This window comes from Rousettus aegyptiacus, unplaced genomic scaffold (assembly GCF_014176215.1).
Source record: "Rousettus aegyptiacus isolate mRouAeg1 unplaced genomic scaffold, mRouAeg1.p scaffold_m13_p_2, whole genome shotgun sequence".
Lineage (NCBI taxonomy): Eukaryota > Metazoa > Chordata > Mammalia > Chiroptera > Pteropodidae > Rousettus > Rousettus aegyptiacus.
In genome coordinates this window covers 26,558,784-26,583,705 of record NW_023416295.1, presented here as the reverse complement: position 1 = coordinate 26,583,705, position 24,922 = coordinate 26,558,784, and the positions used below count along the sequence as shown (strand labels likewise).

The 24,922-nt window shown below is 36.2% G+C and overlaps 2 protein-coding genes and 2 pseudogenes across 4 annotated transcripts in view; 2 read left to right on the top strand and 2 right to left on the bottom strand.

Moving 5' to 3' along the window:
* Nucleotides 1-991: 991 nt before the first annotated feature.
* Nucleotides 992-1,110, top strand: LOC118614201 (annotated as a pseudogene).
* On the bottom strand, nt 1,094-16,756 carry TMEM237 (transmembrane protein 237). 3 transcript variants are annotated; one of them, XM_016131105.2, is made up of 13 exons: nt 16,589-16,756; nt 14,590-14,621; nt 13,989-13,999; nt 13,017-13,073; nt 10,764-10,901; nt 9,349-9,466; nt 8,437-8,594; nt 6,260-6,383; nt 5,778-5,969; nt 4,655-4,728; nt 3,959-4,052; nt 3,017-3,138; nt 1,094-1,273 (listed from the first exon to the last, which is right to left on the bottom strand). In XM_016131105.2, the coding sequence occupies exons 1-13, from the start codon at nt 16,625-16,627 to the stop codon at nt 1,206-1,208; spliced, it is 1,227 nt and encodes a 408-aa protein (XP_015986591.2). In that variant the 5' UTR covers nt 16,628-16,756; the 3' UTR covers nt 1,094-1,205. The 3 variants fall into 3 exon arrangements, with proteins under 3 accessions (XP_015986591.2, XP_015986592.2, XP_036093168.1); XM_016131106.2 differs by lacking the exon at nt 16,589-16,756 and adding an exon at nt 15,811-15,905; XM_036237275.1 differs by lacking the exons at nt 13,989-13,999; nt 16,589-16,756 and adding an exon at nt 15,811-15,947.
* Nucleotides 16,757-17,978: 1,222 nt separating this feature from the next.
* MPP4 (membrane palmitoylated protein 4) overlaps nt 17,979-24,922 on the bottom strand; it is a 32,600-nt gene continuing 25,656 nt past the window's right edge. Inside the window, exons 17-21 of the mRNA XM_016131033.2 lie at nt 24,808-24,888; nt 21,797-21,890; nt 21,303-21,411; nt 20,247-20,381; nt 17,979-18,451 (exon numbers count right to left, since the gene is read on the bottom strand). Coding sequence (XP_015986519.2) covers nt 18,260-18,451; nt 20,247-20,381; nt 21,303-21,411; nt 21,797-21,890; nt 24,808-24,888 — 611 coding nt within the window. The 3' untranslated portion in view covers nt 17,979-18,259. The remainder of the gene's footprint in view (nt 18,452-20,246; nt 20,382-21,302; nt 21,412-21,796; nt 21,891-24,807; nt 24,889-24,922) is intronic.
* Nucleotides 19,339-19,438, top strand: LOC118614480 (annotated as a pseudogene).

Below are 24,922 nucleotides of genomic sequence, written 5' to 3'. Positions count from 1 at the left end.
TTCTGCTCCACAATATTCAGCTGCTTGCTAATCAGGGCAGGTCCAAAAGTTTCATTGATATGCTTGAGAGCCTCTGAGATACCTTTTCCCATAGAGTCTTATCATTGTTTTGAGCTCTAATATCTCGTACCAGTTGAGCACCACTGGATACAGCTCTTAAGACACCTTTCCAGTGCAGGACCACTTTAAGAGTGGGATTTCCTTGAGAGCCGAAGATCTCTCTGACAAAGAGTTTGAGAATAGGCATGGTGAATTTCTATTCATATTTCTTGTCCTGCAAAAAAAAGAGGCAGAGGAACCGGTTCTGCAGAGGCTAACCAACCGTTAATTTAACAAGCTCACCAGCCTCTCCTTTATTTCCCTGAGCCCTTCTCTTTTGCTACATGTGTTTTTTAAAGCTCTTTAAATGATTTTGCAATACATGGGAACCACTGGTATAGGTTTTAAAGGAAAATAAACTTTTTCAGCTATAAAATTTTTCAAACAAAAAAGATACATTTCCTTTTTATTAGCCATGAACTAAATCATCTTTCAAGCTAAATTACATTACATTCTACTTATTACATGATACACAACCAAATGATACACAAGACAAATTTTATATTTCAATTAATTCAGTAAGGAGATATCAAAAATAAATAATGAAGGTCTTTTTTCCTTTCCTTATTCCTTAAATTTATGTTTAAACCTGACGTACATTTTGTAACCCTAAAGTTATGGCTTTTTCTGTATTAGTGCTTTTTAAGATAATGATTATAAATGCAACTAATTTGAGAGAACAGGAAATAAACACTTTCACCTACTGGTTTCTAGCTCATTATCTCCTTTGCCATTAACATAATAATGCTATTGAGATTAATGTTTATAAATTTGCAGATACAATTTTAACCTTTTCCATAATTGAGAAGTTTTTCAGTATTTTATAATAAAAAAATCAACTCCAAATACACCTGTACATATCTTATAAAAATACATTTAAAAACAAGAATGGGTCTACGGCCATGCCACCCTGAACATGCCCAATCTCATCTCATCTCAGAAGCTAAGCAGGGTCGGGCCTGGTCAGTACTTGGATGGAAGACCACCTAGGAATGCCAGGTGCTGCAGGGGTAAATAAAATAAAATTAAATTAAAAATTAAAATAAAAACAAGAATGGGAAAAATTCTAAATACTGGGTTATTATTCTTCTGTAAGTGAGTTGGCATTATGAAGAGGCTTTGAGTCCTTTATCTTTATCAGAATATTCTTCTACATCAGAGGAGAACAGCAACTCTGGAAGAGAAAATGAATAGATCATACTCAAAATGGCTTCCTAGTACCTCAAAAAGATTTTTTTTTAGTTTCAATATAAACAGTCCTATAATAATAGAAAGTCCTCAAGTCCAAGTAAGAATTCTTGATAGTGAAATTTGATTAAAAGGTAAGCTAATGACTAATGTATAAGTTTTGTATTTTAGAAATTTCACGTCTTAAATGTATTATTAACCCATGGGAAAAAAAAAAAACATATGTAATGGAGATAATATAAAAGCTCTTACTAGGAAATTTAAGTCACTTAGAGAATCCAGAATCATTAAATAGCTAAAAGGTCTTATTCTATAGTGGTCATAATAACCTGAAATGTAGGGGACTCATGTAGAGGAAAGATGGAACTAACATGAGGTGTGTGTCAGAATATCTTAAATGTGCTATCCCGTTTAATCACCATAACAACCCTATAAGTGAGGTATTATCATCCCCATTTTATATTTGTTTATCCTCATGAAAATAAAATGTTATATAATTCACATGGCCCTAAAAGAGAGCAGGATTCTATAAATATTTAGAAAGTAACACACACTTTGTGATTTAAACCGAATACTGCACAAGCCAGCTAGATGTAGCTTCAATCCCAACCAGTTTAGAATGTTATTAGTTGACATTTTCTACATTTAAACCATTACTTAGCATATATACATAATTTATTAAAATATCAAGAATATTAAAAAAGAAAACCTTAGGAATCTAATAAAGTTCTCTAAGTATTAGATGAAAAATTCTTTGAATGACTAAAAACTATACTTAGTGAAAGACAACAGAATACATCAACCCTCAGATTTTAAAACATACTTTACATATATCAAAACAAATAAAGTGACAGGATATTTAGTGAAGAAGCCTGAGAATGATGATGCAAAAAGGTATGTTCATAAACAAAAATACACAAGATTACATTTTTTTGGTCTTGGTTTTTACAAATGGAAATGTTGGGAAGAGTCTCAATTCTAAGACTTCTGAGACAGGTTGAAATTAGTTGATCTAATTGCAGTTAAATGCTCAAGATGTTTAACAAATCAAGAACATAATAATAATCAAGGTCCAGAAAATATCATATTCAATGGCAAAACCGTGGAACATCTGCCAAACAAATACAACTTACACTACAAATACCAAGCAGTTCCTAAAGCAGCGCGAAAGGATGAGCAGTTTGCTAATGTGATTCCTCTTCTTCAGGGGTTCTAAAAGAAGTCTGAGGACTAGAGATCAGTAAATCTCCCTTCATACTGGGCACACTAAAGGTAGGATTACTAAACATTTCATTAGACAATGAAAGGTTAAGTATTTGTGTCAGGTAGAAGGGGAGGTAACAATAATTCACTTTAATATGCGTCTGACAGAGGCTACATAAATGAAGCATGATTTATTTCAAATTAAGAGATACTTTGATTGGAAGGAGAGTAGGAAACATGAAGAGCAAGGGCTTTCTACAAGATACCTGAAGAGCTCCAAGAGAAGATATACGTCCTAAATATGCACAAGGACCACAGAAGGCTTTCATTAAGTACTTTGAGGGCCTCCAGCTCTCCTACACACTCGCCCCGCTTCTCTTGACATTGTTTCACCACTTTATTGTCACTCTTCCTATTTTATTATAAATGTCTTTGTTATTACAATGAGTTACATCCATTACAAGAAAATTGCTAAAGTCACCATAGAGAATTTCGTAATATTCTTATACTATTTATTCTTTAATACCTTCACTAAGATCCATGCCTGGCCTATAAGACAAAAAAATCCAAGATAATCCAACCAGAAGGGCTACCACGAGATTCACCACGATCCATGGCTGGAGAACCTGTTCCTCAATTCCTGCTGCCCTAAAGATACAGAGAAACTCATTAGAAATGTCTTCCTCTTGGTTCGTATATCCAAATATACATATTTTATGAACTTTAAAAATAAGTATCAGTCCTTCCTTACATACAGGAATAACAAGTATGAAATACACTACACACACACACACACAGATCATGAGAACAAAGGTTCAAGGTTATTGAGTTCTAAACAGATCTGCTTTGTACAGGTATAAATGGAAATTTGGTGTTGCCAAAATATTTTTCAAAGTTTCTCTTCCAAGTACTATGGTGCTACTCTTCATGAAGTACCTCTCTTTTCTCTCTTTACCTCATGCTTCTAGCCACTCTCTCAAAAAAGACTGGCCCTCTGAGTTTTGTGAACTGGAATCTCAGCCATCCTGTCAGCTTCACGGCTGGCCACCGATCTGCGGAGGCTGGCGCTCCTTAGCCTGCTCTCCTTCCAGCATTGCTTGGTTTTCTGGCTCTTTCCCAGCTACTCACTCCCTTCACTATTCTGGGGTATTAGGCTCCTAACTTGAGGTGAGGGTGCAGGGCTCCTCCAGTCCACCGTGTAATGACATATTTTAAAACCATAATTTAAGAGATTTAAAACATTTGTAAAAAGAAGACATTTCATTAAAAATGCAGGTATTTATAAGCATAAATATCCACTAATCAATAGAATAGGTATTTTCTTGCCACAATTATAGAAACAAAATCAGGACCTTCATTGTTACTTACAGATGAACATGTAAAAGATTGGAAGGATAGGAATAGTGCCATCACTCCCACTGTCGATGTTATTACCATCGACAATTGCTAATGCCATTGTGAATCTTACCAGAGGCTGCCGTTAACAGAAGGAGGTGTGTAAAGGTGGATTCTGTCACTTGTCATTTGCTGACTCAGAGACAGTGTAAGAGCAGTAAAGTACACTGAGAAAAAGATAAATGAAATTACTAATAATGTATTTTTAACAGCTGTTTATTCTGAATTTATATATTAAAGTTAAAAAAAAATCTGTACTTCGGAGAATGATGATATAAAAGAAATTCATTTGATCAATTTCAATGGCTGGATAACTTTTATTACTATTTTTCAAGAATACAGGTACAGAAAGATCTTTTGAAATGTTTACTATTTCATCATTAAAACTGACAAGAATCTTGAAGATCTTTCAAGAAATTAATTGACTTGAGGTCTTAACACTAGTTTTATTAATATTTTCATAACTGATATATAATAGTATGTTATGGAAATGCTATACCAGCTCTGTTTAACGTCAAGTAGAAAATACAAAAGCTAAATATTAAGTAATCTAGACCAAATTAAACTTTTAAAAACTATTTAGATCAACCACTACTGAAAAATAATTCTATCAAAATTATCCCTCCCTGTTTTTCATTACAAATTCCACTAAAGATCCATTAGTAATGTTTATAAGTAGCAATAATATAAACTTTTTAAAAAAATAACTTTCCTCATTCAAAATTACTGTGTAACTCAAGTATAACAGTTATCAAATTAAACTACTCACAGAAAGATGCTAAAGCTGTGGGATCCAAGGCAAGAAAATTTCGGATTGCTACTGATGTTTTAGCAAAGTCAATCCTGAAGAATACAAAAGCCTCTTGTCACAGTGCAGCTGTAAACTTCTTACAAAACTGTACTCCCTTGACTAGTTTTTTCCTTCTCTCTTCTACTGCTACCATATGTACTGTCTATTACTAAGCTTTAAGCAGCTTCAGTTTATACTTAACACACACGAAAGAATCTTATTTACAAAGACCATATAAAACATTTAACTAGAAGACTATTTTAGTGAACATTCCTTTGGAGTTAAGACATTCTGAAAAAACACTTGATCTGTAAAATTTCATTAGATTCTACCTCTTTCAAGTATTGTATCATTAGGCTGTAAGTTGTTTTTTCTTTAGGGGTTGAACAGTATTCCCAAAGAGATATGCTGAACTTTTAAACCCTGGTACCTGTGAACATGACCCTATTTAGAAATAGTCTTTGTAGACGTGATCAGTTAAGATGATGGTAGTAGAATGGGTTGTAATTGAATATGGCTGGAGCCCTTATAAGAAGAGAAGGGACACAGAGATGTATGAGGAAGATTGTCAAGTGACAACAGAAGTAGAGATTGGAGTGATGATTCTGCAAGCCAAGGAATGCCAAAGATTGTCTGCAATAGCTGGAAGCTAGGAGAGAGGCATGACAGAGACTCTCTCAGAGACCTCCAAAATGGAATTGACTGTGCCGACACCTTGATTTCAGACTTCTGGTCTCCAGAACTGTGACAATTAATTCCTGTTCTTTTAAGCCACCAAGTTTGTAGTATTTTGTTACAGCAACTCTAGGAAACTGATACAATACTCAGACTCTCACCTATACTTGATTTAGACTTTCTGATTGATTGTATCTGGAAGAAATTTTGGACTTCAAGTAGATGCTGGAATGGGTTAAGACTTTTTTCCCCACAGTATTCCTATCCTCCCAAAATAAAAACAGGAACATGCTGGCTTTTAAAACAGTCAAAATAATATTAATGTCCTACAATTCTATTATGAAAACTGTCATAGTCAGTGACACATTTTGCTCAACACTTCCTCCTGAAGAAAAGTTAGAGGGATCTGCAGTCACAACAGTCTTACCTGTCAAAAGCTGAAATTGTACTTAGAGCCAATAACAAGTAGAGAAGACTCTGGAAAGGATATGCTAAAGTCTTGTATTGTTGCAAAAGGTTCGAGAGGTTAGAAAGCTGATCTCCTGCTAGCACATATATCACAACAATATTCCACACAGCACAGCCTGCCAAGAAGCCATGAGAAAAGAGACCAACCATCCTGAAAAAAAAAGTTTAATTATTATACATAAATTACTAAAGTAAAAAGCTAAAATATTTTTAAAGTCTCTTCATATATAAGGATAAAATTCAACATTTCACGAAGAAGAAAAACAAGCCTTGTTTTTACTACACTGAAGTCAGATGATTTAACTCCAATTGAACATTTAGAAAAAATACCCACTCACCATTTAAAGTCATTAATTTTGTCAAGTGTTAAACAATCAATGATTTTTTTTTTTTTTAAATATGTAATATTTGTTTTAAGAAAAGTCCAACAAAGGCAGCAACCTGAAAGCCCAGTGCACTGAAAGGGCAACATCTCTGGTGGTCCAGGAAAGCTTCATGTCCATCGACACATCTACATTTTCTGTGGTCTTTATTAACTCTGAACGATCGGTGGCCTGAAATCGCCCTAAGAACACATTACACAATTATTAACAATGAACAAGAAAGAACCCTGACAGTCTTTTTGTATTAATCCACACTTAAAAACCCTCAGATGGAGACTGAAATTTTGCTGTTTTTCTATTGAAAAATTATATCCAATTCAGACCCTGTTTCAAAAGGCTCTTTTTCTTTTGGTTGTTTAAACATACTATTTTTTTTCTATTGTTAAGAAAAATAAACAATGTCCATGAACTTTCTTCTCAACTTGAAATAGATGTTAGTTTTAGAAATCAATTATATTTAAGGAAATGCAATAATGAACTTCCAACTAAAAGTCTAGAAATCTTTAATGTGACAAAGTCTAAAATATTCTAATTTAGAGACTTTAGAAGTATTAAAGTTTAAATGTCAACAGTATAAAACACTTTTTGAACCATATTTGAAAACACTTTAAATTTCTTAGGAAAACATGCCAGTGTGTGTAGCATGGCACTCTGTGATGCGAGAAAAGAAACAGGTTGTTTCATAAACTTCTAAGAAGTTTCCTGTGAGAAGTATCAGTTCAAGTGTCAGTACTGCAACAGAGCTTTACTCTTTTACTGTTGAGTAGGAGGTTCCTTCTCATATGTTTACAAATCCACAAATGAACCTCAGACAGCAGTCAAGGTTCCATTTTAATTATGCTTGCCAAACCTGGCTGTCAGATATTTCAGAAGATGAAAGACAGAGATGCAACACCTAATTTTCCCTGACAACTTCTGGACAGACGACTGGTATTTTTATGGTCAATTACTCTAGCAGGGAAGCTCCTATGCTAAGGGAAACAGGAATAAAAATGAGGACAGAGTGATAATGCTTGAAAATAGATAAGTAATTAAATGGCTACATGGTATACTAGTAAAAGCACCTGACTAGATAGAAGTCATGAAAACTGTATTCGAGTCCCAGTTCTGCACTAACCAACTGTGAGTCCCTGGGTAAGTCAGTTAGCTTCTCTGGATCATAGGTTCCTCACCAACCAAGATCCCTTAGAAGGGGTATTACAGAACCAGAATTCTAAAAGGATTTACATAACATCTAAATTGTTAATTTAAGGACTAATCTTTATGTTTCAGACAAGTTCTTTAGGCAGCATATTCATAGCATATCCATGGGAGGAGCATATGGTCATGATCATCCTTTAGGTAAGATTTTTCTCAAATACTGCAAATGCAGTCTTATGACCAGTGCATGCTACACAACATCAGGACTATTTCCAAAGGAGTATACGATTATAATGTTGTAGTTCTTATTTAATATGGTAATGCCATTATGTATGTTCTCTCATTTATTTTTAATTACAGAATTTATATCATTATCTGCCCCACCAATACCATCATTACCAATTGTAGAAAACCAGGAAAAATATAACAAAAAATAAAGAAATGGATAGAGGGTAGGGGGAGATTTCTTTTTTAATTAAAATTGTTGGGGTGATGTTGAGTTTCCTCAAAAAACTAAATAGAATTACCATGTGATCCAGCGATCCCTCTTCTGCGTATCTACCCCAAATTTTTGAGGAAACTCCATACTGTCTTCCATAGTAGCTGTACCAATTTACATTCCCACTAGTAGTGTATGAGGGCATCTTTTAAGGGGATAGATTTTTTAAAAATTGCCCATAATACTATAACTCAGAAACAGCCAGCATTAACGTTTTTGCATATTTCCTTCTAGTTTTCTGTTCTATGCATTCTCTAGCTGAGACCAAACTACATGTGTGTGTGTTTATTTTTCATTAGACTCTTTCCATGCAATGTAAAATTCTCCCTAAACATTATTTTTAATGGTGCAGGAGTTTTATTGTATAAATATAGCATAACTGACTGAACTCATTCCTATCCTCTTTTTATATTCCGGTTATTTCCAGTTTTTCACTCTCATGAGTAACAGTGTGATGACTAGCTTTGCATATAAATTTTTGTCCATGTTTTTGCTTATTTCCTTAATTTAGATTTCCAGAAGTATAATTTCTAGATCAAAGGATATCCTTGTATACTTCTTAAAGAGCTCATGTTCCAAAACAAGAAACTACTTACTGCTTTTTTCCACAAACACTTTGTCTACGGGCTGGCTAATGCCAGTGGGTGCAGTGAACACTGACTTCTGTTTGGGACTACTTTGCTGATCAGTAATTATGTCTTCATCTTCCACTCCTAACTCATTGGCATACTGCAATTCTGCTGGCTGGGTTTTCCTGTAATTAGAAAGAATGTAAGAAAAATGCATGATTATTGAATTTTTACAGACCCACGTAAGGAGGTACCTGTGAGTAAAAGAAAAGAGCTCTAAACTTTGGAGCAATTTGGATTTTACTCAAACGGATCAGTTATTAATTGTTATGCACAGCAAGTCACTAATATTTCTGTGGGCCTCAGTTTTCTCATCTGGACAATGAAGTGATTAAATTAGATTTGTAAGGTTCTTTCCAGAATTCAAATGATATGATTCTGAACAGACATTGATTACTGCTTACAGGGTCATTTCCAATTACTATTAATAGTGTTATACAACTCCCAATCAACTTCATTAAAGTATGCCATTCTATTTTATCTGATGTTTAATTTCCTATGCTAAAATATTTTTATTTATTGCTGAAATAATAATTTGAATAAATATAACAGCTAATTTTATTACTATTACCTTAATTTTTAATATCTTTAAAATGTAATTTTTTTGCTACTAATATAAAATCTTTTATTTGTGTTCCTCTTTTACAGAGATAGTTCCTAAGAATTTTTATTGAAGTACAGTATTTTACTTTTCTCAGTGGTTTACTCTTAAAATTCATCATTAGGTTGGTTTAACTGGCAATTTTTGTGATTTACTTATCCTAGAGATAAACGCTCTAAGTATTTAATAAGACTTAATCAGAAGGTATCATTTGAGAGCTCTGAATTAAGCACCAGAGTATCCCTGAAGAACATTTAGAAGAATAAATCAATTCTTACTTTGTCTTCCTTCGAGGTTTCTGAACAACTGGCTCCTCAGCTGGCTCCACATCGATACCATTTTCATTTCGTAATAAAGATGGACTAGATGGCCTCTGGGTGAAGGCAGTATCCAATTCTGGAAAAAAAAAAAAAAAGTGGACTGAGTTTTCAAATTACTATAATATAAAAACAAAAGTTATGTATAAGACTTATAATACCAGAGAACCTTGAAAATTTTAATCAGGCAAAATTTTTTCACCATCTTACAAATTTTTAATTAAAAAAATTTATACCTCTAAAAAAACCTCAACAAAAACAGCTGAAATTCCAATGCCAAACAATATAGAAGTAAGCAATCTAACAGAGAAACACAAGAAAAAATGTAAAGACAGAAGCACAAAATGAAGTTTTGCTGCCACAAGCCAAAGAATGCTAAGGACTGCCAATGGTAACCAGAAGCTAGGAGAGCCAAGGCGGAATTCTTTCCCATAGCCTTCAGAGGGAGCATGGCCCTGGGGACACCTTGATTGGGAACTTCTCTCCTGCAGGACTGTCAGAGACTAAATGCTGTTATTTTGAGTGACTCAGTTTATGGTAATCTGTTATGGCAGTCCTAAGAAACTAATATTTTACGAAATGGGATCCTCTGATAAATACTGTTTTATAATCTTTGTTTCTGACTCAATGATATATTACTGATGGTTTTCCATGTCATTATTACACTTTAACAATCTTTTCAATGGGTACTTGGTTTCTATTAAATGGATAAAATGATTTATTTAGCCAGTAACACACTGTTAAATATTTGGTATTACCAGTTTCTACTTATAAATAATGTTGAAGTCAACATCATTTAATTATTGTAGCTGTTGTAGTTATTTCCATTGCTACAAGTTCGAACGGGCTATACCAATTTACATTCCTATCAGCAGTGTATGAGCACCCATTTCTCTTCAGCACATTTGGATTTTATAATTTTTAAAAAGCACTGTCAATTTGATAGAAAAAATAAATGATATAGTATTGTTTATCTTGATTAGCTTGTGAATAGTACCCGAATCTTAGCAAAACTCAATAAATTTGGCTATGGCTTTATTATATTATTAATGCAGAATCTATCCATTCTCCACTAATCTTAAATGTCCTTTTCATCATATGCTAAATTCTTATACACGCCAAGATCTAAACTTTCTATTTTAGTCCTGAATTTGTACCCCTTCTCTCATAATCTACACACATATGATCAAAAGAGACCCTCTAAAGTGTTCTTGACTTTACCCAATGGAGTTACTCCAGTAATAAAAATTTTAAACGATAAAAAAAAAAAAAAAAAAAAGGAATACGAGTAGGGAAAAATGGGAACAGACAGGTTTTTAATAATACCCTAAATATCACAACTGTTATCACAACCTAACCCTGGCTTCTCTACATACCAAGAGGGACCTTTGTCTTCTTCTGTCTCCTTTGAACGGGAGCTTCTGGCTCATCTATGGGTTCTTTAGTTGGTGGCTCACTGCCCTCAGATGGCCTCTGAATGGCAGTCTGAACAAGGCCTTCCGAAGAAGCACTTGCTACAGAAAACAGAGTGAAAAAAATGGGATAACTTTAGCAAGGATCACTGAGTCTTAAACAGAGAGACCTATAATGTTTCCTATATAATAACCCCTTGTCTTATAGAACTGATTATACCCCAAATCAAGATTTCCTTCCTCCTCACCTGTAACTTTGGGTTTTAAGTTGAGGAAAGAAATAAATAAGGGACGAGAATCAGGAAGAAAAGGGGGGAGGGGCTAGGAAGAACAAAAGAAGGGAAGGAGAAGAATTTGCTTCAGAATTTTCAAAAAAGTTAAAACATAATGGAAATTATCACCAGAGGGAACTCTCTTATTTGTCTTATGCCTTAAGAATTATCTGCCTCTATAGTTTAGTACTTCATTTGTAAAATTAACACATGGTAGTCATTATGGATAACTCAATGGATAATTTATAAATCTCTTCATTTGGTCATTCATTTCAATCCCTCCCCTCAACAAGTCTTTGAACAAATTTCAACACGTTTTGACAGATTTGAATTTTACTTGACTACATTCCCTTGCCTGTCTTCTTCACAAAAGAAATATAAATATATTAATAAACAAATAAAAAGATGCTTTACCTCATTAGTATCTAGATAAACAGAAACTAAAATGAGCTACTATTTGCCCACAAGTTTGACAAAAAATTTAAAAGATTGATATTGTCCAATGTTAATAAAGCTGTAGTGAATGACAATCAAACTCTTGTTGGTGGTGACAAAATAACTAAAGCTTCCTTGAAGGCAATTTAGCAGATTCTGTCATATTAATAACGCACAGGTCCTCTGTCTAGCAATTTCACTTCTGGAAGAAGAAACATTTCTTCTTCCCCATCACCGACTACTTCAGAAAATTTGAAATAACCAAAATAGACAATTTTAATAAAAGGCTAACAACATATTTCCTTTTGTCTAGAGCACTGAATTTTTGTTTTCTTTTTTTTATAAGGAAGTGGTGGTAGCTGGGATAGACCTGTGTATCTGCTCCCCCAACTCTGTCTTTATTGTATCCCCCACTTGTGACCGTCCTAAGTCCACATGTACATGTCTGTATTTAACTGAGTGTATTTTTAGGCCCTAGCATTTCAGTATCTCTGTGAATCTAAGTTTCTGTGCATCTACTTTTTGTTTTGTTTGTGTCTATATGTCTTTTTCTCTATGCATCCATCCCCATTTCTTTTTCTCCATCTATTCCTCCATAAGCCAATATAAGGTTCCAACCAGGTGTGTGGTCATCTGTCAGCTGTAAAAAGGTCAGCCAGTGATGGTGGGCAGGACCAGTTAGAATGGAAGAAAGCTAGAAGCACAGGGCAATGTTGAAGGCTACCGCAATATCTCGGGTGAAAAGGGGAAAATTGCCAAACTACCTACAGTTGTGACAGTGAAAATGAAAGAAGGAAAGAGACCTAAAAGACATCATAGAAGCAGCAAGCTTGTGAAAAGCAGCAGGTAGAATGAAGGGACCTGTTATAGGGGACACTGATGTTTCCAACTTGAGTGACTGGGAGAGTGGGAGATTCCATTAATAAAAATTTGTAGTGGGAAGTAAAAAACTGACTTATCATTGAAGGTGATGAATTCTGGATGTGCAAGTTTGAGTTACTCACAGAACACCCCAGGATTATAAATGAATAACTAAAACAAAAAGGAGTTCACAGAACTTGCTCATTATTGAAGCTTTACTACCTGGATGATATGGCCCTGTCTTCAGACTCATGCTCTAACGCAGACATTCTCTGACTGATGTGAGGGATCCAAGAACCCTGTGTCTCTAAATCCAGTATTCTGTGCCAGGGTCTAGAAGTAATCATAACTTAGATAACTTACATTGTCTAGGGATAAAACACCCCCAAAGAGTCCAAGAATGGAGTGGAAGTAAGCGTATTGGTGGTATAACCCTCTATTTCATGACTCCTTCAAAACACTCTTCAGGCTGCCTACTGCCTTGTTCCTCACTACCACCAGGAATCTCACTGCTTCAAAGTAACCCAGATTCTTTCCTCAACACAGTAGTGACTTGGGACTGCTGGAGCTTTGCCTCTTCCTGATCTGTGCTGTTTATTATGAGGTCCTGGAAAAAATCTGTGATCCCACACAGAAAAGAACAACTTACCTAGCGTGGTTTTTGTTCTGGGCTTCTTTTTCTTAGGACGACTAAGTGGAATATCATCTGTAAAACAGAAAAAACAACAGAAAAGGCTGCCTAAAATTCAACAGGGAACAGTCAAAAGGGAACTTGCAACAGGGAAGACCTTTCCCTCTTTTCTCTGGGTCCAGCCAAAATCTACACATTAGGGAAAGAAGGCAAGAAACAGACAAAGACAAAGAGAACCCATAGTGTGGTATCTGTGGCTCGCTTCTCGTCAGTAATGTTAGAAAGTGTGACATGGAAAGTGAGCTCACTAAATATTCATCTGATCCCCTATACTTCCCAGATCCCTTGCACTTAGGTGTGGCCTATGATTAGTTCTGGTCAACAGGTTTTTGGTAGAAGTGACCTGTGTTATTTGGAAGCCAAAACATTGAAAGAGCCAGTGAAAAACCCTCCAGCTTTTTCTTCCCTTGCTGTGGCAACTGAGAAGGCCGTATATTAGGGTGGCAGAACCACAATATGGAAGTGGTCTGAATCACTACATCATTTATGAAGAGGTAGAGTGAAGCCAACTGCCCTGGATTGTTTCCAAAATGGACTTTGCATCAATTAGAAATAACTCTGTGAAATATTAAGTCGCTGAGATCTTGGGATTAATGTAGCATTACACAGTCTATCCTGATTAAATGAGACAAAGGAAGATGCAGACCCTAACACAGAACTAGAAACTAGCCAAGAGCTATGATCTGGGTGACTCCATTCAGAATGTGTGCTTTTATATTTGTAAAGTCATATACAACCATATAACTAGTGTTAAAAATCAACCACCATTTAAAAATGGCAGTTGTAGGAGAGTATTATGATAAAAAGATATTGTAGTATAAATTACATCATTCAGATTTAATTTTATGAGAAAGATTAAGGAATCAAACTAACTTTTGAACATCAAATACTACATTTAGAAAGTTTTACATTGACAATGAACTAACTCACCTTGAATAGAACTTTACATGACACCGACCAAATTTAATCAGGACAAAGACAAAAGAAGAAACTATTAATTAGAAAGCTATTATATATTGTCAATTTGAAAACTGACTTAAATCATTACAAATTTAAAATACAATTCGCTTTCATACAAAGTCGGCTAGTTTACAAACTAGCCTATTTTTATAAATAGTACCAATATTTTCTGAACCTGCATATACATATTCCCTACTGTCTATTAATAAAGTGGATTAAATAGATTAAGATTTCTTATTTTGTCACCGATTAAAATCAGCTTAAACTCCAAGGAAACTACTCTAGCAAACTAAAGAGAATCGAAATTCTGATAAACAAGACATTAAAACATTCAAAACGGATCCATTATCCTACCATATTGACATTCAGGCTTTGGAACAGAACATTTAATTATAACTCTTATCTTAATGATTCAAGGATATTTCATCTTTAAACTGTTAAGCCTTTTCCTAAAATTTTCAAGAAATATTTTCTGAATTATTACAGTTTTGCAATTGTAGTCAATTTTTCACTTTGTTCATTTTGTATTTTTAAACTCAATAATAATAAAATTAATGTAAATTACTTTTACCTTGGCACAGGTGGAAGGGCTCGTGGAGGACGCTATGGGAAAAAGAAGAAAATTGCTTGTAAGTAAAAGCCTAGAGGATCTTTATATATTTCAAATCTTTTGATTACCCTGTTCGTCAGTGAATCCAGGAGGTACTAATGAGAATCAAATGGGTCAATATTCAAATTTGTTCTGCCTATTCTAAATTTCAAATAAAATTCCTTCCTTCCTATGTTTCTTTTTATCTACAGGCCAGCCCTTTTGTAAGCACTAAGGATGCATTAATGAACAAAATAGAGAGATCTTGCTTCCATGGAACTTTACACTCTAATGATTAGTATTAGCACACAACGTGTGTGCGAGCATATGTAGTAGTAAATGAGGGAGGGTGAGACTTGCTACTTTAGTCAAGGAAAGTCTCAGATATCTGAGCTGAGAACTGAATAATAAAGGAGCCTACATTTTTGGTAAAGGGCCTTTAGGGGAGATTGGGTTTCAAGTGTTCAGGTAAAAGGCGGCCAGTAAGGCTGCACCAGTTACCAATGACAGGCAGACAGAGGCCAGATTAATTAGGGCCATGAAGACCGAGGAAAGGAATCTAGATTTTGTTTTAATTTAATAGGAAGCCAATGGAGGTTTTGAGCCGCATAGTAACATGCTTATTAAAAAGATCACTCTGAATAGAGGATGAAGAATGCATGTTAGCACAGAAAGAATGGGGGGGGCGCTTATAAATGCCGCTTTACACAAATAAAAGTTGTTAGTAGTTCAGAGAGATTATAGTTAAGAAGCATTCTCAAATATTTCAAAATAAAATACTAACAGAAATGCCTAGAAATAAGTTTAATGTTCCAAGGACCTCATGCTGCTTGCAGAGGGCAGTGATTCAATAGGGTTAAATTTTAGACGCTTTTGTAGTTCGCTCTGCAACTATCCCATTTAGCAATCTATTCGTTCAAATAGTGTATACAAATGCTACAAGAAGAGGGTAAGGCTTTATACCGTCCAGTACTCAAAATTACAACTGGAAAAGTAGGACAGTCACATGAAGGCGCTTTTGTTCTAAAGATGCTATGAATCACGTTCTAGCCAAGGCTCAGTTCACAAGGCTCCACATTTCAAAAGTCCTGCAAGAATGACGTGACACTCATCCAAAACCCCAACCTTTAATCCCCTCAAAAGCAGGGCGGTTCGACTAAACACAAAATCCTAATAACTCAAAAGTAACTGGGGCTCACTTACCACCTGCTTCTTTCCCATTCTCCGCGGAGCCCCCGGCGACCGCCGGCGGCCAGGCGGCGCTCACACCCCGCCCCAGCTCCCGCCCGCCGGGGCCGGCCGCGCGCGCAGGCGCAGTGCGTCATCGGGCTGCGTCGCGTGGCTGCTCCAGCCAGCGGCCGCTCATTGGCGCGGTGGGAACAAGTGGGGAGCGTCGGAACCTGGCCTGGTCTTGCTTTTCCGTCTTACCACCCCGCCCCCGCGGGAAATGGGGCGTCGGAGTCGAGCTGAGGTGCCCCGGCGGGGAGACTCCAGCGGGTGTGGGGAAGCGGTTTCCCCCATGGTTTCCCAAGTGGTTACAATGGTTTGTTCGAGAGACGTGAGGGAAGATCGTGCTGAAAAGTCTCCGCTGGCAAAGAGCGGTCTCTTTCCCCGGATGCAGCATGCCCTCCGGGAGGAGTCGGTAGGGAGGACCTAGCGGGCAGCCCGGAACCCGCAGGGGCTGGGGCAGCTGAGAAGTGAGGCGTCGTCATGACAACAAGGCGCACCGAGGCCCCCGAAAACTTAACGCCTGGCCCCTCGCCTGGTTCCAGGAGTTCGGGTCCCGGCCTTAGGACGAACTTCCACCGCCCGCCCCAGTCCGATCCTGTAGGCCCGCAAGGGGTCGGTGCGCGCATCCACTAGCCGGGATCTCCCCGTCTGATCCCTAGCACGTCAGCCCTGCCCCCGGGGTAGGTGCTGCGTTGGAGCTGCACCCTCCTCCCTCGCCACTTCCCTTGGCCCACACACCCCTCACGCTCACCGGGTGGTCCTCCAGTCGAAGCCCCGGGTCGGTCCTCATGGCTCGCTCCCTGCAGTGCTCCCGCAGCGCAACCGCCGCCGCCCGAGCCCAGTTCCCCGCGACGCCGTGGCCTCCGGGACCAGAGGGAGGCGGGGGATTCTCAGATCCTGACTAGGCCGCCGCCCCTGGGGCCTGGGCTCCTCCCGCCTCTACTCTGCCTAGCCAGGCGTTCCAAGGCGTCGGAATTAGGGACGCACGCATTTAGCTCCAACTCCAGGGCCAACGTTTCAGTTCGGATAGGGGTGGGGTGGAGTGAGAGAGAGACAGAGACAGAGACAGAGAGAGAGTTTTGATAGAGGCAATTCTCAAATTTTCTCCAGTTGCTTACCCTCTGGAGAGCAGACTAAATTTAGAAGGTCCTTGCAGTCTGCAGGACAACCAAGGGTTGTCTCACCTCGCAAATTCTTTCTGAGAACAAGGAGGTACAAATGTAGCTGCAGGCAGACAAACAAGCTGAAGGTGAAGTAGCAGAAACAGTGTTGCCATGCCTAAGGAAAACTATGCCAGCAATTGTACGTTCTTGTATACAAGCAGCTTGCAAAAATAAAACTGCACCACTGCTCCACCGTCAGTGGACAGTGGACCTCCTGATCCCAACTTTCTGTCTTCTGTCTTTTCTCAATCTCTCACCCTTCCCACTCAGGCATATTCTCCAGTGCTGCGATGGACGAGCATTACCCTCCATTCCACAACTTTGTAAATCAAGTTTGGAAAACTTTTTTCTCAAAGAAGCACAACAAAATCAACTCTGGGCTTACCTAAGTATCATTAAACATGACAATTTTCATTTCATTTGGTTGGGTTTTACAGAAAGAATATTCACTTTAAAAAATTACAAATATTTTGAAATACACACTCTTTTATAGTTAAGAGACAGTGGAGGCATGGTGTGTATATGCAGAAGATAGATACAGGGGCAGGAAGACTGACCAGAAGTCTCAGAGCTGTGGAAGAAAGAAAGACAAGACTTCTTGGAGTAACATCCTCATCTTGTGGTTTTCTCAGATATTGGTCTCTATGACTAAAGTCCATTGTGCTTTCCTGATTTAGGCATACATGTAGATATTGACTTTAGGAAAATTAATGGTTGTTATAGCTCTGATCAGAAGAATTTTTTCCTTGTAGCCCAATGTGTAAAATGATGAGTACAATACAGTTTCTGTGCGTTTTGATGTTAGACGTGCAAAGTATATCAACCCATTTTTCTTGCTGAGTTAGTCAAGTAGACACTTTTTATAAAAGTCATTTTTATGAAACAAGTTTCTAAAGTAATATACAGTTTCTGAAATTAAATACTACTTATTTTATTTAGGGAAGCTCTTTTTTATCTGAATTGTACAAAGACCACATGAAAGCTATGAAGGGTTCTCATACTCAGTGCCTTTACATTGTTCGGATTCCTATCAATTGCTGCATATGAGGTAAAGGAAAACATTTTTATTCCAAAAGCCAAATAGGTAAACATAGCCATACAATGCAATTTTTTTCAACTAAAATTAATAAACTAAAGTACTTTTAAAGTTGCACACATTATAATAGGGCAAATGTTGCTGTATTAGATTGCAGCTGTTATCCCAGAGCTTTCTAATGGGTGAATATTGTTAAAACTCCAGCATTAGGCAGAAGGCCTCCTTAAGACTCAGGATCATAGGAAACCCATGTCGCTGGTACCCACTGAGGCTCTGTCTGAGCCTTCTGAACTGCAGACAACAACTGGGCACATGCTTCTTGCAGCTCGTCATTCACAATCACATGATCAAAAAACTGGCCAAACTGAGTCTCCATTTTTTGGGCTAAATCTTCCATCTCCTGTAGATCTTCATCCTTTAGGAGAAATGGAAAAATATGGACAGCATAAACTTAATAAGACAAATAGAACAGAAATAATGTGCAGTTTGTTATGCTGTTACATTCAACTATTTAGAGAAAAAATTAGGTCAAATTACTGTTCTCTAGTTTAAACCATAGACTTATGTTTCTATCTTCAGTCATAATGTCTTCCTGGTCAAGTTGTCATGAAATTATGTAACAGTTCATAGTTCACTTAGACTTAAATTATCTTATTCTGTTATCTAAACATTGAAGCTCTCATACCATTCATAATAAAAAAACAAAGAAATTTTAAATATAATTAAAACTTAAACATAAATTTTAAATGAACATTAACTGATAAGAATTACATTATTCTGTAGATACAAAATGGCTATTTTCAACATAAGAATGGTATGACATCATTCTATTGAATTGATAATACCTAAATTACTCTTTGCTTCACAATGACTTAATTCACTATAATATTGTATATTTCTACTACTGTGAAATATTCATTCAATGAAAGTCATTTGGCCTTCACTTGGTACTAATGTATTCACTTCTGTTATTTTTTATTTGTCCACAACAATTAAAATAGTACAACTTTGTGCCAAAGCAATCATAAACACAAATATAAATGCAGGCACTGAAATTTTGTGGCAATATTCCTTTACAAAATATCCATTCACATGATCCAGAAATAATTTTATTAATTTGTGTATATTGCCATAAAAATGAGAGAACTCATTTTAAATGCCCATAGGACTCAGATAACATATCCATGAACTCCACTGTCTGAAATGCAAACTGGAAAATCAGACTTTCATACTGTAGTCACTGAAAAAAATATAAAGATAAAAATAATAGAAGATAAAGGATAATATAAAAATACCTTATGCTCATTTAAGCAATACATATACTAAAATCAGAACAATACAGAGATTAGCACGGCCCCTATACAAAGATGGCATGTAAATTCATGACACATTCCATACTTTTAATTTCAGTTTTGCAGGATAAAAAAGTTCTGGAGAACTGTTTCACATTGTAACGGAACTATATACTTAAAAATGGTTGAGGTAGTAAATTCTATGTTTTATGTATTTTTTACCACACACACACACACACACTCACACTCACACACACAAATAAGTAGATGTATTAACTTGATCTAGGAAATAGTTATCTGTGTGAATACATATGTAAAAATTCATTGAGCTGTACACTTAAGATTTTTAAACCTTGCTGAATGTATGTTATGAGTTAAAGTGGATTTAATGAAAAAATTTATATATAAAACTGAAAAAAAAAATTATCCATTCTCTCCTGGTTTGGCTCCTCTATTAATACCATCATCATGAATAAAAAGTTTGTATGTTTAGAAATATATAGAAAGACACCTCAAATTACAGATGAATTATATTCACTAGAGCATTTTTAAAGTACATTTTTAAATGTTTCTGTAAAATAATTCATTTAAATACAAATATCAGGCTTGTGCACACCCAATTTCTGTATGGCTTTGTGAAAAATTAAGTACACATTTGAAAACAGAAGACCTAATTTCCTTGTGAACTGTAGTTTAAGGGTCTTTCTTTTTTTAAGCTAGACCCCAAAAAGAAGAAAAAATTAAGAATAGCATTATACTGGTTATTAAACTTTAGTTTGATATTTATAAATGATGTCCAGTAAAGATAAGTCATAAGGACATTATTCATTAGAAACATAAATTATGTTCTTTAACATAAGGCTGCTGTGGAAACAATACAGTAATGTTTGACTAGAAAAAAATTTTCCTGTGTCTTACCTTGAATTTCATGTCCACAAAGTAGTCTGTAATGATCTTGGCATTTTTCCTCGATTGCTTCATACAACTCATGTTAGATGGCTTTATAAATATGACATAGGGCTTCAGTTCTTGGGTTCGAGCCACTTGAATACCCTACCCAGAAAAATTAAGTACACATGTGAAAACAGAAGACCTAATTTCCTAGAGTCAATATGAATGTTCTCAAAATTCCAAAGACCAGAAATTAGCAATTAATTTTAGCCGGAGAATATTTTCATGTGCCCCCAAGTTCTCAACTCTAAAAAAAATTTTGAAAATTAAAAGATAGGGTTCTAGAAGCAAATTAAGTTCAAATCATGACTCCGTTTTACTGGCATGACTCCTTTATCGACATCTTAGAATAGGATTCTATACATGAGCTCTTAAGACAATGGCAAAGACAGACTGTCAAGGCAAATCAGCTGTTTCACCCTCACTTCCCTTCCCTCTTGCCACTAATACTACTGACATCTGCATACTGACCACCAGCTTCGACTCAAGTAAGAACGAATCTATTGTCCCCTTATTCTCTTTATAACATAAAGTATATCTTTAAATGACTACAGAAAATGCAAAGAAAATAAAAGAATCATAGAAATTGGGCCTACACATTGTGTGTTCTTTATCTTAACTTGCTCACTCATGCTCCATTCCACATTTGGTCCTGGGGAGGTGGCTATGGATATGACAACACGGGAACCTCTCTTCCTTGTGTAAAGCCCATACCTTAACCCCTCTACAGGAAGTTACCTGGATGCCTTTGTGACCAAGGTCAATGCAGGATTCTAAGTTTTCTTTACGGCCACCTGCTCAGTTCTGTTTTTGTGTCTCAGAAACTAGATTTCTACTCTAACTAAAAACAAGATATTAGTATTGACCCCTCATGTAAGATCCTGGCCCTTAGATATAGGTAGTGTCTTATCCTTAACAGGCTAACAGAATAAAATGTCTCAGCTACACCCTACAGCATGTGCACAAAACGGATGGCATGCATTCATTACTTTGGGGAGATGGGCACATTCCCCACAGACCCACCTGAGGCTCTAAGTCCATGACACAGATCTTCCCTTCATCAAGGACTGCTTGAACAGCATCCACACTGGTGCCATACAGGTGGCCTTTGTACTCACCATACTCAAGCATCCTGCAAGAGTAAAATGAAAAAAACAACTCTTTCTACACATAAAATACTAGTAGTAGTAACATGAAGATAAACTCTAATAGCATAGAATAAAATATGTGGACTTTACTAGCACAAAAAGGAGTAGTAGATATTTGACAGTAGAAAAAAATACTAGGAGAGCTAGGACTTATGACTTCTCCAAAGTTTCTAAAATTTCCAACTTAATTCTGCTCCCTCTCATAATCCAATAATTGGTGTACTATACATCAACTTACAATTTCTTCCTTAATTCTTCAGAAACAAAAGAAATTACCTCAGAAGCTTTGGAAAAAGCATAAAAATAGAAAATCTATTTTGAATGTAAAACAACCATCAGCAAGAATCAGATTCTGAACATCTAGCTTACCTGTGGCTATACATGAGGCTTTCGAATGTTTCCTTTGACACATAGTGATATTCACGTCCATCCATTTCATAACTCTTTTTGGAACGAGTAGTATCTATTAAAAAAGAGAATTTTTAAAAGGTCTTCAAACCTTCAAAATTCACTACCAATATACATTTGGATAAAAAGAAAAGTCTAATCAAAATAAATAAGTGAATATATAAATCGATAGATAAATAAAATTCTAGAACCAAAAAAGTAGCCTGAACTGATAAGAGAGTGGAAGTTATCATATCAAAATCAGTTAATCTATAAACCTTTATTAAGTGCTCATGGCTTGGACAAGAATGTTTTAGGTATTAGGCCAGGATAGGGATGCCCCAAGAGAACACCTGCTCTTTATAACAGGTACTAGTGAATTATGCATGAGCCCTAAGATGCCTAACGGCCCCCACACAGCAATACCAGCAACATCTTATGCTCAGATAGGTGCCTTTTCCAAGCTCTCATTTCATCCTTCACACTCCTCGCTAAATGAAATGTTATTGTCTATACTTTATTAACAAGTAACTGACAATTTTAGAGAGTAAGTAACTTGTTCACATACATAAGACAAATGAAAAGCAAAGTTGAAAACAAGAACTGAGGTGTTCTGACTCCTCCTAGACTAATGTTTTCTATTACACCAGATTGTCTCCAATGTGACATGGAGGAAGCCAATGACAGTCTGCAGTCTCTTCCCGATGTATTAACATCCAAGTGAGATAGTGATTAGTTTTAGGGATCTTCAAATAGGAAAAATTGGTAGAGACTGGATTCAGTCTGCTTCTTTGATATGACCACTTTGATTATAGATTCTTTAAATTAAAGACCACCTAGTATAGAACATAGGAGTTAATCAAATATCTCCAAGTGATTCACTGCCTGTTCATCCATTTATTCAACTAACATGTATTGAGTGTCTATGTTCCGACTATCAGGTTAGATTCTTAAAACACAAAGATGAATAAGACACAGTTCCAACTCTGTATCCTATATGTGCTGCAAAACTAATCCCTTAATCTGAATTACAATAAATTCTTCTTCATAAAAAAAATTGTATATTTGCATTTGATAAAGTTTAAAGATGAAATAGATCAACACCTGATGATATTGACACATGGAAATGACCGAGTAGGAGCTTGAAATAGGACTTAAATGATAAAAGGCATTATGGGCATTCAAGGGACTCAAAAAGCATTTTTTTTTTTAATTCAAGCCTCACTTCAGATCCTAAGACTTCCTACAATTATGCCAGTTTACAGCTTTGTACTGAAAAAAAAAAAAAATCTAGTAAAACATTATGGTTCTCAGCAATTTGCTAATATAATTGATAACAAATTATGTTAATATAAACCCAAGATGACCCCTTCTCAGCTTCTATTGGACTGTATTTTATACAGTATGTTAAAGTCTGTGAATTGGTACACAACCTAAGGTATTCAGTTTAAGCTTAAATGTATCCACCCAATTTAAGAAGCAAAATATGGACAATACTTTCTCTCACTTTGCATGATAGCTCTCCATTCTCCTTACCATTTTTTATTTTCCTCTATATTATTGAAACACGGTGATTTCTTTCGTAGTTTTTGTTTTTGAGGTTAATGCCCATTCTTACATAGGTAAACAGTACTTGAACAGCACAACCTATGGCTGTGATTATAAAGCAACTTTTTTTTTTTTTTTGTCTTCAACTGCCCTTTGGAGCAAGTCGTTCCCCTGTACTTGGATGAAAGCCTAGCCTTCCCATGACTCTTCTATTACTCCTTTAAAAATAATGTCCACGATCATTCATGTGACAAAACTCAGTCTCAACTGAACAATTAAAATTCCATTCCCATGTAATAATCAAAGCTATGAATTTTATATATATTTTAGGCTTCTCCTCCCCACATCTAGCTTGGACTTTCTGTACCCAGGGAGCCTGCAGTCAGGAAAGGAAGTAAGATTCACTTCGTTTCTTCCCTTTCGAGGCATTTTTACGGCTCCTCCTCCAGCTTTATAACTCTCCGAGGGTGGAGTGTAGAGAGAGAAGACAGGAAACAGAGCAGAGCAATTCTTACTTAACTGATGCTGGTTGCTATTATCTCCTTTTAAACTTGGCAGATGTTTAAATCTGGCTATTTCTCTCTTAGAGGATGTTTGAGTTATTTTACAAACCCTACCACAATCACACCACCACCGCTGAGGATCTTAAATCCACCTCTATTCCAGCTGGTCATTTGTGATTTCTCCCATGCCCTGAGGTATTTTGGGCTCCACTTATGGCCTCTTTCTGCTGAGACTTCCTCTTGGGCAGGAACAAAGACACCCCCAGGCTTACTTTCTCCCACATTACCTACCTGGATCTTATTCCTGGGAAACATCACTTTTGCTGTGACAGACTCTAAAAGGGCAGCTACTTCCCAAACTATAGCCATTGGTCACTTCCTCTAAGCTCTTATCCTTTAGACGTTTTTAGGTATGATTCGATACCCAAACTGCAGGGAGCCCATATTAAGCTCTTTAAATGGTTCCCCTAAGTACCTCTGACTTGCCTTGAGGTGAAGGGGAAGCGCCCACACTCACAAGCTCTTCCCGCCATGTATGGTATAATCATACTTATAGATTTACATGACATTATTTGTGCATATATTAACATTTTTAAATTAAAAAAAAAAAATAAGAGCCAAGCACAGTGCCAGGAAAATAGTAAGTACCGAATAAATGTTAGCTATTGTTGCTAAATATTAGTTTTCCCAAAGGGTCATCTATATGATCATTAAGAAATAAAAAAAAAGATAAAGTCATCTTTTAAAAGCCTAGCTACCTCCATGTCAGTAAATCAATTCCCTCTATTAAAATAAATAGTTAGAAATATTAAGAACAACCCCTTTTGTCTTATATTTTCACAGCAAAAATGGAATGGCTTAGTTAAGTGAGATCAGGACATCTGCAGAGGCAAAGTATTACCAAAACATAAACTGCTATGAAAAAAAAAAACTTAAACATACGTGGCACAGCACTTTGAAAATGGTTAGGATTGAGTTCAATAAGTTGTCTTCTCAGTTCATTTACTCCAACACCAGAAGGTCCTAAACACAAAAAGTCACATACAGAAACCATTAG

Excerpts from the sequence above, each read along its gene's own strand:
- TMEM237 (XM_036237275.1), bottom strand. The coding sequence starts at position 15,932 with ATGACGCACTGCGCCTGCGCGCGCGGCCGGCCCCGGCGGGCGGGAGCT. Across the intron at positions 9,467-10,763 it reads GAAGACAAAGGTCCCTCTTG|AATTGGATACTGCCTTCACC; the intron begins GTATGTAGAGAA and ends TTTTTTTTCCAG. Across the intron at positions 4,729-5,777 it reads ACAATTTCAGCTTTTGACAG|GATTGACTTTGCTAAAACAT; the intron begins GTAAGACTGTTG and ends TGTATTCTTCAG.